The sequence below is a fragment of the Lepus europaeus genome, chromosome 12 (genome assembly GCF_033115175.1).
Source record: "Lepus europaeus isolate LE1 chromosome 12, mLepTim1.pri, whole genome shotgun sequence".
In the NCBI taxonomy this organism is placed as follows: Eukaryota; Metazoa; Chordata; class Mammalia; order Lagomorpha; family Leporidae; genus Lepus; species Lepus europaeus.
The window spans coordinates 37728323-37740045 of NC_084838.1; the positions used below are offsets into that span (position 1 = coordinate 37728323).

The window sequence follows — 11723 nt, forward strand, 5'->3', positions numbered from 1 at the left end:
GGTGGTGGCCTTACCCACCATGTCACAGCGCCAGCCCCCTTTTTTATGAACTTTCTGAAGACTCTCTCATATGCATGAATTCTAAAAATTTTTTGCACCAGAATAAACATTTTAAAATTCCATTTTTGGTGAATTTCTTGAGGTACCCTCATTTGCTCCCCTGAGCACCTTTTGCCTTCTCTAAGCAGTCACAGTGAGCATGTTTCATTTGTCCAGGGGACCGTGTGCTCCTTGAGAGTGGGTATTTTATGCCAATTGGGCATCCAAAAGCATATTGATCAGAATACTATTCTTCAGGAAAAAATATGCAAAGAATGAAGAAGCTCTTTGTGTACCAGTGTGGAACAGTCACCGAGTTATGTTGTCAAGTTTGCCATATTCAGGCTGCCACTGCAATAACATGAATTACCGGGTTACCAGGGGCTTATGCTGGGCACTTGAGAGACACAGGTAGGAAACACCTTCCCTCAGTGTATCAACCCATGCTTTGTGACTTTTCAGAGATACTGCAGGCTGGGTAACTTTATAAAGAAAAAGAAAAAGGGTTTTTGTAGCCCACGGTTCTGGAGGTTTAAGGGCGTGGTGCCGGTGTTAACTTGGCTCTGGTGAGGACCTCCTGACATGTGGAAGACAGTGGTGGGAGTGCATGTGAGAAGGGGAGAGAGAACTCATGATGAGACGGAATCCACCCAGTGACTCAAGGGTCATCTTCTGGGCTTCGAAACCACTCGCCCTCTCAAGAACTAACTGAGGGGTCCACAAGAACGACCTTCATCCCTTCTAGGGGGGACTCTCCAGTGACCTAACCGGGCTCTTGAGTTCATTCTCCAGAGGCCCAATTAGGCTCCTAGAGGTGTCATGGTCTGTTTACATCACCACACTGGGGACCAAGCTGCCAACACATGAATCCTAGGGAAAACACTGAAATTAATTCCTTTGGACACTTTGAATTTGAGCTATAAGTACTCCCTAGTTAGAAGAATTAAAATAATAAAATATAAAGTAAAAAATAAATGTTTGCTTAAAGTTAAATAAAAATCCACAGAACAAAACTAAAAGAATAAAGAAGATGTCAACTCTGTGGTATAGCCAGTAAAGCCACCACTTGCAGCACCAGCATCCCATATGGGTACCCGTATGGGCACCGGTTCGAGTCCCAGATGCTCCACTTCTAATCCAGCTTCCCTGTTAATGTGCCTGGGGAAGCAGTGGAAGATGGCCCAAGTGCTTGGGGCCCTGCACCCGCATGGGAGACCCAGAAGAAGCTCCTGGCTTTGGCTTGGCCCAGCCCCGGCCGTTGTGACTAATTTGGGAATGAACCAGCAGATGGATGGATGGATGGATGGATAGATAGATAGATAGATAGATAGATATCTCTCTGTTTCTTTGTTATTCTGACTTTCAAATAAATAAATCTTCAATAAACAAGAATAAAGAAAAACAAAATAAATGCCATTTGAGTTACTACATTTGGGGAGGTTCCTTAATAAATAATCCTGTCTCACTTTAACTCAGTGTTACCCAGACATTTCATGCAGGAGCTTCAAAAGAAACTGAAGATGCCCAGTATTTCTCAAATGACCTTAGTGTCCTTTCTAAAAGTACTAACTTTTTAGTATCTCACAGACACACGTGACCCACCCATGTGCTCAAGGCAACAGCTGAAGCCAGGTGCAGATCCCAGCTCTGGGCATGAACTCTCGCGTCATTTCTCGTCTCTGGGCCTCTGCTTCTTCATCTCCAAAAGAAGTCAGTTGTATCCGGCCATCTCCATGTCCCTTCCAGCTTTGAAGGCAAGAAATACCAAAGGTCTGCTCCACAGTGAGCCCCTGTTCCAAAAGGAGCGACTGGAGAGTGGGCATCTGTGGTGCTTGTTCAGCATCAGACATACGTGTGCCTGGTGTGGATGGATTCTCCCAGCTTCTCCAAGAACCCCAGGGACTAGACAAAACAGGAGCTATTCCAGGAGGTTATAAGAAACCAGTGCCATCACTTTGGTTCACAATAGCTACAGTCAGAATGCTGCACAAGTCTCCCCACTTCCCCACTTTCACTGTGCAACCTTGGGTGAAGCCCCGAGTTGAGATTCAGTTCCCTCAGCTATAAAGAGAGTATAATAATTGCTTTACTGCTTTCCTAAATTCTTGTAGAGGCATCTGCCTTATGACAGTAACAGAAATAGTAGAGAACTTCCAATAGATTTTTTATTTTTTATTTTTTTTAGGATTTATTTTATTTATTTAATGGGGAGAGAGAGACAAAAGGAGAGAGAGCACACTTCTGTCCACTGGTTCACTCCCCAGATGGTTGCAATAGCCAGGACTGGGCCAGACCAAAGCCAAGGGCCAGGACCTTCATCCAGGTCTCCCAGGTAAGTGGCAGGTGCTCAAGTATTTGGGTCATCTTGGCTTGGAAATGGAATACCCACGACTCAAACCCATACTAATAGGATCCCAGCATTGCAGGCAGTGGCTTAACCCACTGCACCACAGTGCCAATTTCAAATCATTTATTTTTTTATTTTTTAAAAGCTCATTTATGAGGCCAGCGCTGTGGTATAACTGGCCTTCAGTGCCGGCATCCCATATGGGTACTGGTTCAAGTCTTGGCTGCTCTACTTCTGATCCAGCTCTCTACTATGGCCTGGGAAAACAGTAGAAGATGGCCCAACTTCTTGGGCTCCTGCACCCACACGGGAAACCCAGAAGAAGCTCTTGGCTCCTGGCTTCGGATTGGCACAGCTCTTGCCATTGCGGCCATCTGGGGAGTGAACCAGCAGATGGAGGACCTCTCTCTCTCTCATTCTCTCTCTCTCTCTCTGCCTCTGTGTAACTCCACCTTTCAAATAATTAAATAACATTTTAAAAATTTATTTATTTATCTGAAAGGCAGAGTTAGAGATAGAAAAGGAGAGACAGAGATCTTCTATCCAGTGTTATTCCCCAAATGGCCAAAACAGCTGAGGCTGGGCCAGGCCGAAGTCAAGAGCCAGGAGCTTCCTCCAGGTCTGCCACGGGGGTGCAGGGGCCCAGATAGCTGGACCATCCTCTGAGGCTTTCCCAGATGCATTAGCATTGAGCTGGATTGGAAGTGGAGCAACTAGGACTCAAACCAGCACCCATATGGGATGCGAGTGCTGCAGTCAGCAGTTTAACCCACTACACCACAGCGCCAGCCCTCAAATCATTTTTTTAGTGAAGTAAAAAGGTTGCTTATCAAGTTATATTTATGTCTTAGTAGATCCCCTCAACTGCAGCAAGAGTGTGGTTTGAAGCTATGGTCTATTGCTAGAGACAAAATGAATGTATAAAAGCCTTTGAAAAGTGATATACTCATAGGTATTAAGAATCATGCAAGAATCCAGGTCCTTTGACTCAGCAAATCTAGACCTGGGAATTTTAAGGAAATGACACAAATAGGAGAAATCGGTTTACATGAAGAAGACGTGCACTTTGGGATTGCCTGTGATAGTGAAAACTCGGAGCCCTTCCACTAGAGAGTGATATAACCACTTAAAAGAGTACTAAGCATCCATTAAACTAATTATTATTATTATTTTTTTTTTTGACAGGCAGAGTGGACAGTGAGAGAGAGACAGAGAGAAAGGTCTTCCTTTTGCCGTTGGTTCACCCTCCAATGGCCGCTGCGGTAGGCGCGCTGCGGCCAGCGCACCGCGCTGATCCGATGGCAGGAGCCAGGTGCTTCTCCTGGTCTCCCATGGGGTGCAGGGCCCAAGGACTTGGGCCATCCTCCACTGCACTCCCTGGCCACAGCAGAGAGCTGGCCTGGAAGAGGGGTGACCGGGACAGAATCTGGTGCCCCGACCGGGACTAGAACCCGGTGTGCCGGCGCCGCAAGGCGGAGGATTAGCCTAGTGAGCCGCGGCGCCAGCCCCATTAAACTAATTATTAAAACATTGATTTTTCACTGATAATCACGAAGACTGTGTGGTATTGTAATGATCACTGTGTAAGTGAGAAGACAGAAGGCAGAGCCGAGCCGCACAGGTGAAGTTCACTTAAGTTCCTCTTCCATCCCGTAAAAAAAGGACAGTAGAGGAGCCCGTGCAGTTGACTTACTGGAGTGGGAGGGCTAGAGATCATTTTCTTTCCCTTTAATTTCCATGATTGTTATAATATTATAAACTACAAATCTGGGGAAAGTGCAGTGAATGCAACAGATAGATGCATTCTGTGTGATTCTTCATAAATCCTTTCACTGAAGAAAGGGATTAACTGTGGCTTACCACAGCAAATCATGAAACACGACCCACATATTGCCTTTCCTCTCGACCCTCCTACCCTTCTGAGAATAAATTAAAATAGAAACGCCAGAGTTGAGTTTTTAAAATCCAGGATTATCTCATTATTCTATTTCAAACATATACAGGGAGAAAATACACTCTTTTTCTTTCGTATGAAGTTTCTCAGGCACGTTCCATGTCTGTTCTTCCCTGTGTGCGGGCCACAGGTCCCCGTTGCTACTGCATGCGTTTCTCAGCCTCTCGACCTCCATGCCCTTACACTGACAGTGGTGGAGAGGGTCCCGTCAGGCTGAAGGGACCCCAGCAGTTTCCGCCTTGTGAAATTGAGCAAGTGACGTGAGCCCTGGGCGGTGTTTGGAACACCTGCATGTCCTCTCAGAGTGCCTGGGTTCACTTCCTGGCTGTGCTCCTGATTCCAACTTCCTGCTAACGTATACCCTGGGAGGCAGCAGGTGATATAGCCCACGTAGTTGGGTCCCTGCCACCCACATGGGAGACCTCCATGGGGTTCTGGGATCCTGGCTTTGGCCTGGCTCAGACCTGGGTTTACCAGCGTTTAGGGAGTGAACCAGAAGATGGAAGATTTCTCTCTGTCTCTCCGCCTTTCACATAAAATGAAAACAAGTGAATAAAAATATTAGAAAGAAAAGGAAAGAGGATGCTAACTTCTGCCCAGGCCACAACTTGGAGGGGCGTTAGGATCCCCTGAGACAATGTGTAGGGAGACACGGAAGTGCCTGGCAAACCCTCCAGCACTGTGGCCACCTGGCTCTTTTTCGCTTGGGAGTCAGTGCAGCACGATGAGGGCACACAGGGGTAGAAGCAAGGTGAGTGTGGAAGAGGAAGGGGGGCTAGAGTTTAGGAAAGCAGTGGAGTGTTCATGGTTAAAGGGTGGCTCTGAAACCAGAACTGGCTTTCCAATCCCACCTCTGCGTCTCCTAACTGTGTGATCCAGGGCAACTGTGGGTGTGTCTGAGGCTCCGACTCGGGGCTACAGCTCTGAAGCGGGTACCATAAAACCCCATGGGGTGGGGTGGGGTGGGGTGGGGTGGGGTTTAGGTCCCTGAAACTTTCTGCAGACCGAGCTCTCAGCCCCACATCGCCCCTGCTTTACTGCTGAGTGCAGTTCTTCCACCGGCCGCTCCCGGACAGAGCACCCACCCCTTCCAGCTGGGCTTACTCACGGGGGAGATGGAAGTCTCACACTGGCTGAGCAGGGCTTTGGGCAGCACCACTCACGGTGCCACCCAGTTTGTTCTTTCTTGATGGTAATGACCCCAAAGGGAAGAACTAGGACAAGTGGATGGAAGCTACCCGGAGGCGGATGCGTGCTCAGTGAGGGAAAGCACTTCCAACGCGAGGAATCAGTGAGCTCACTGTCCCCCGAGGAATCCAACCTGGGGCTGAGCGACTGTTGGCTGGGAGGCTGTGGCGTGGCAAGCCTACCTATGGATTCATAAGGCCCGCTACTCCGAGTCTCTCTGCCAGTAATGAACTATTTGTCCACTTACTACTAGTACTTAATTAGTGGTCCATCAATTGGCAAACTACTGGTTGTACCATCTTGGAGGCTCTGGTCTATTCTGGTTGCTCACTGAAGAAAATGCCCCCTGAAAGAATCCTGGAGGCAGGAGTTGGTGGAGAATCAGACAGAACACTTAGGACTCATCCTCCTGAGGCCTCCTGTCCAGAGTGAAATTCTTTGCACAGTTCATGATGTGTGTGTGTGTGTACATGCACGTGGGTGTATAGAGTATAGAGTAGAGGTCACCTCATTAATGCACTATTGACGGCAATTATGTCATTTCATTTTCCCTGCACGCTCAAGGTTTTTTTCCCCCCTTCAGCTCTGCCCAGCTGTATTTTAACCCAGCCAGATCCAACATTGTCTTTTCAGAATCTTAGCAGCGGTATCATGACAGCTGTTAACCTCTGGCTCTGGGATGTGCTCGAGTTGAATTTTTTGTTCTTTGCTTTCTCTCTTTCAGTGCTAGAAAAGGATACTTTAAAAAGAAACACACATTTTTTTTAACACATGAGTACTGTTGGGTTCTTCCTATACAAACCTTTACTCATAACTCCTGTCAAATGCTGGGCCATCGACCAAAGGAGAAATATATTTAGTCAGCCAAAAAAGATTTTCCTTGAGCAGAGTTGGGGAATATAAACCCATCGGAATGATACTTCCTGAAGCAAGTGTCCAGCTGTTGTATCATTTGTTCTTCACGACAGCCCTGAGAGGTGGGTTGAGTGGGCAGCAAGGATTCTCCCCATTCTACAGGTTAGCAAACTGAGGGACAGAGAAGTGAAGCCATACTTCTAGGATATGATAAAACAGGAGCTAGCATCATAGGCTGCAGAGGCCCAATACAGGGAAGATTTCCCCATCACCACATTGGTTGTTTCATCAAATTTGTTTTTAAATCTTTATTTGTTGGGGCCAGCGCTGTGGCATAGCAGGTAAGGCTGCCGCCTGCAGTGCTGCCAGTTCGAGTCCTGGCTGCTCCTCTTCTGTTCCAGCTCTCTGCTATGCCTGGGAAAGCAGCAGAGGATAGCCCAAGTCCTTGGGCCCCTGCACCCACATGAGAGACCTGGAGGAGGCTCCAAGCTCCTGGCTCTGGATCGGCACAGCTCCAGCTGCTGCAGCCATTTAGGGAGTGAGCCAGTGGATGGAGGACTTCTCTCTCTCTCTCTTTGTCTTTCTCTCTTTCTCCCTCTGCCTCTCTGTAACTGTGCCTTTCAGATAAATAAATACATCTTTTAAAAAAGATGTATTTGTTTATTAGAAAGGCAGAGTTATGGGGATGGGAGATGGAGAGAGAGCAAGAGGGAGTGCTATCTTCCATCGAGTGGTTCACTCTGCAAATGGTCACAAGGACCAGGGCTGGGCCAGGTGGAAGCTAGGAGCCTGGAACTCCATTTGGGTCTCTTGTGGTTGGCAGGGGCCCAAGCACTTGGGTCATCTGCCTCTGCTTTCCTAGGCACATTAGCAAGGAGCTGGACCAGAAGTGGAGCAGCCAGGACTCCAGCTGGCACTCATATGGGATGTTGGCATTCCAGATGGTGGTTTAACCTGCCCCCACCAGACACTTCAATGAACATATTTTATGTGCAAGTTCTGGGCTGTTCTGGGGTCGCAGAGGCGTATCTGACACCGCACCGTTGCTTTCATGGGAGCAAGAAAAGAGGCCAAGGGCTATGAGCGTGTGACAAAGGCATCAGCAGATCTGAAGGAGCCCGGTCGGATCACTTACACAGTGACCCCGAGCACAGTGCGGACACAAGAGCTGGCGAACCCTGCGCAGCCAAGCAGGCTCCACAAGACAGACTCGCAAAGCTCCGAAGGAAGCTTGTTTGTTGCCATGGGTGCCGTGTGGGAATAGTGAAGTGGACCAAGCCTGAAGATTGCTCTAGTGCAGTTCTTATGATGTCTCCGTGGGGATCCTCTTTACTCAGCTGACCCCAGTTGCATCACCAGGGAATTCTCTATCTTCCTGCCTTGGCAGTGCCTACATAGCCAAGTATGTTCTACATCTAAGCCACTGCTTATCAGAACCCTCGGTCTGTAGCATTCGTCTCCCCACTTTTTTTTTTTTTTAATTTTTTTATTTTTGACAGGCAGAGTGGACAGTGAGAGAGAGAGACAGAGAGAAAGGTCTTCCTTTGCCGTTGGTTCACCCTCCAATGGCCGCTGCGGTAGCGTGCTGCGTCTGGCGCACCACGCTGTTCCAATGGCAGGAGCCAGGTGCTTCTCCTGGTCTCCCATGGGGTGCAGGGCCCAAGCACTTGGGCCATCCTCCACTGCACTCCCTGGCCACAGCAGAGAGCTGGCCTGGAAGAGGGGCGACCGGGACAGGATCGGTGCCCCGACTGGGACTAGAACCCGGTGTGCCGGCGCCGCAAGGCGGAGGATTAGCCTGTTGAGCCACGGCGCCGGCCCCCATTTTTTTTTTTTTTAACTCAGCCTTCCACACTCAGATCAAATGATCTGCTTTGAGAACTCTCCTTAGATTTCCCCTGGCAGGCAGGAAGGACTCCACCTCCGTTTTCCTAATTGTATTTAATTCAAATTCTATCAACTCTGACCTTGTATCATAGGCTTATTTCTCTGATCTGACTGTGAGCAACTGGAGGGCAGGAGGCTCTGATTCCCCTCTAGGATGAAGCCCTGGCCTGCCTCTCTCTCTGCCTCTGTCTCCTGTCTCTCTCTCTCTTTGTCTCCTGTCTCTCTCTCTCTCTGTCTCCTGTCTCTCTCTCTGCCTCTGTCTCAGTCTCCTGTCTCTCTCTCTGCCTCTGCCTCTGTCTCCTGTCTCTCTCTCTGCCTCTGTCTCTGGTCTCTCTCTGTCTCCTGTCTCTCTCTCTGCCTCTGCCTCTGTCTCCTGTCTCTCTCTCTGCCTCTGCCTCTGTCTCCTGTCTCTCTCTCTCTGTCTCTCTCTCTCTAATAGGATTGAATTTAAAATGGAGGGCTGGCGTTGTGGCTCAGCAGGCTCAGCCCCTCCTGGGACACCAGCATTCCACATCAAAGTGCCTGGCACTGAGTCCTGACTACTCTGCTTCTAACTCAACTTCTTGCTCCTGCACTTGGGAGGCAGATGATGGCCCAAGAATTTGGATTCTTGCCACCCACAGGGAAAACCCTGATGGAGTTCCAGGCTCCTGGCTTCAGCTTGGCCCAGCACCAACTATTGCAGGCATTCGGGGGGTTTAATTGGTAAGATGGAACGTATCTTTCTCTCGCCATCTCTCCTTCTCTCTCTCTATCACTCTACCTTTCAAATAAATAAATACTTTTTTTTTTAGTTTTTTATAGTATGTATCTTCCATGAATTTCCTAAAGACCTCTATTCTATATTGACACAGGAGTGCATATGTTATATCTTTTAAAACAGCAGGATGCAAAGTCAGATCTATCTGGAAAGCAGTGGTGAAGGGGCTGCTTCCCAGTCCTAGCAAACTAGGGGGTGAATTGTCTTTGTAAAGAATTGTTACAGATAACTGGATTCAGTAATTGTCCAGGATAAAGTCTAGAAGTTAACAAACTCCAACAGTGACTACAATAGACATTTATGTAAAGTAGTGCATCTACAGACCAAATAAGTCTTAAGTTGTATTTCAGGTTTAATCATTTTTGGGGAAAAAAAAAATGAGGACAGCTGTATCTACAGATTTCAAATATATAACTACTCCTTCATCCAATCTTCTCTCTTTTCTTTCCCAATTAACCTCTTTCAGATATGGCTCAAGGTAGAATTTATCCTCTTCGTATTTTGTCCACTGCTCTTTAGGCAAGATCTGATGTCTCATGGTCAGGTCTAGTGCTCTCTTAATGGGAAACATGCTGTCATTATAAAGGTTCTCAGGAAGCCTCCTTATGGCTTTTTTTACATCTTCATCCTCATGTATCGTATCATCTCGCATTAATCCCAGTTTATTGACCCCTGCAGCATTGTAATACCACCTTCGAATACCATCCAGCCACCGACCTGATGCTGCAACAGCAGGCCTTCCCGCCACCATTTTGACCTGAGAGCCATAAATCTATTAAAAAAAAAAAAAAAAAAAAAAAAACTGGATGAGGGCACACATCCATCTCCAAAGCCAGATGATTTTTTGGTTTTTTGGGGAGCACATTGGGAATGGGCTGCAAATATGGCTGCTGGTACTCTGGGGGTCTGGTTGCAGCCACCCTGACAAAGTTCCAAATTTGTGACGTTTGAACAGGTAGGCCTGCTAAGGGGTTGGGGCTCAGTGGGTCACAGTTATGTGGTCTTCGCCCTGGAAGAGCTATCAAGCCGGTATTTCTCAACGGACAGAAAATCACATCCTGCATATCTGCCTCACCTGGAAAGTTACTGAACACTCAGGCTCCGAGCACTGTCCCACAGCACTAAGGCAAGCTCGCTGGGGCTGGGGCTGGGCCCCCGGATGCAGGGTGTGTGTGTGGGGGGGGTCTGCACATGACTCCTCTCACACTGACGTGTGGAAGCCACTGTAACGAGAGAACAGCATGGTTTACTGCTGGGAAAGCTGGTGCCCAGAGGTGAAGCTCTCCCCATGGGAGTCCACAGAGGAGGAGTGAAGACTGGACACAGCACTTCCTCTGCAACCCACCAGGGAACAGGAAGGGAGTGCTCAGGGCTCTGTGGCCAGCAGGCGTGGCTCGTGGAGGGGTTAGTATGGTGCCTGGGGACCATTCCAGGCTGAGGGTTGTTTTCCAAGGCTAAGGTTCATGAGGAAACTCCTGTGCCAACTTCCCAGGGGAGGAGATGCAAAATGGGTAGACATGAACTCCCCAGTGCTCCTCTCCTTGGGCCCTGGGATCCAGCCTCTCCTTCTGGTATCTCCAGCTGCTGCTCTGGCCATCTTGGGTGAGGTGTGCCAGGGGCCCGCCCACCTTACCCACCCAGCTTCCTTTGCTTGTTCCCAAAACCGTTGTGAATTTCTTTCCTCAGAAGCAATAGTCATTCTTATCACACACACACACACACACACACACGCCCCGGCCCTGGGGTCAGATCTTTATATAGTATTTTGCTTGTGTGCCAGAACACAGAAGCCTCACCTGCAAAATGGGGATGTTAATTATGCCCTCTGTGTCTTCCTCTGCCCCGCCAAGTCCTCCTCACCCTTCAATGCCCAGACCCTTCCCCCAAGAGCTCCCCTCTCACCTCCTTTTTGCCAGGCTGGCCCGCCCCCACCCGCTGTGCGGGGATTTCCCAGCTCCAGCTCTGCTCCCACCCAGCCTCAAGCAGTGAGGGGGTCTAAGCAGAGAGGTCTGTCTCCCCTGGGACAAGGGGGCTGGGCGGCTGCAAAGGGCAAAGCCTGCGGTGCGGAGGCTGGCTTCTCTGCCCTCCTCCCTGGCCAAGGGGACAGGGAACCCAGCCTTCTGTACCCCAGGCTCCCCGCGTGAGTCTGCAGAGAGTGGAGGGCATGTGACCCCTCAGGACCAGGCACCATGCTGCCCCCCTCCAAGCCCCAGGCCAGCTGGGAATCAGCCTCAGCCTGGGTGGCCAGAAGAGCCTCAGGGGCAGTTTTCCTGTGGGCCCTGGAAACTGCCCCCGCTGGCTGGCTGGCTGGCTGGCGCAGCCCAGACACCCGGCCTGCGCAGAGGGCCTCCAAGGAAGTGGAGGAAACAGAGGCTTTGGTGAAAGGAGCCAGGACAAAACTCCGCTCTGAGCTTAATTAAAATGAGCGCTTAATCTCTCCCCCAACAAATGCAGATCGCCCACAAAAGAGAACGGGAACTGCAGCAGCCAGGAAGACCGGGAGCCTTATAAACAGGCACTTGGGGCAGTGCAGGCTGCTCCGCTATGATCTGATACAATGACTATTGTCAAGGAGGGCTGTTTTTCCATGTTTTTGTATCCTTTTCTTCGCATTTTCTTTTGCTACCTAATTTCATGCATCAGAGGTCAAAAGACAAAAGGTCAGGCCTGGTTTAAAGGCAGCAAACTCCCCA

At 49.2% G+C, this 11723-nt stretch overlaps 1 protein-coding gene across 1 annotated transcript; it reads right to left on the minus strand.

Annotated features, from left to right (window-relative positions):
• Positions 1-348: 348 nt before the first annotated feature.
• Positions 349-9781, minus strand: LOC133770952 (cytochrome b-c1 complex subunit 7-like). The gene is made up of 2 exons (XM_062206729.1): positions 9449-9781; positions 349-390 (listed from the first exon to the last, which is right to left on the minus strand). Exons 1-2 carry the CDS (start codon positions 9779-9781, stop codon positions 349-351), a joined length of 375 nt encoding a protein of 124 aa, XP_062062713.1.
• Positions 9782-11723: the final 1942 nt, after the last annotated feature.

What these genes read in the sequence shown, in the direction of transcription:
- LOC133770952 (XM_062206729.1), bottom strand. Translation starts at nt 9,781, where the DNA reads ATGGTGGCGGGAAGGCCTGCTGTTGCAGCATCAGGTCGGTGGCTGGAT. An exon ending in AGAGAAGATTGGATGAAGGA is followed by an intron (nt 391 to 9,448) that starts GTAGTTATATAT and finishes ATGTTATTGCAG; the next exon opens with TGGCAGCCTGAATATGGCAA.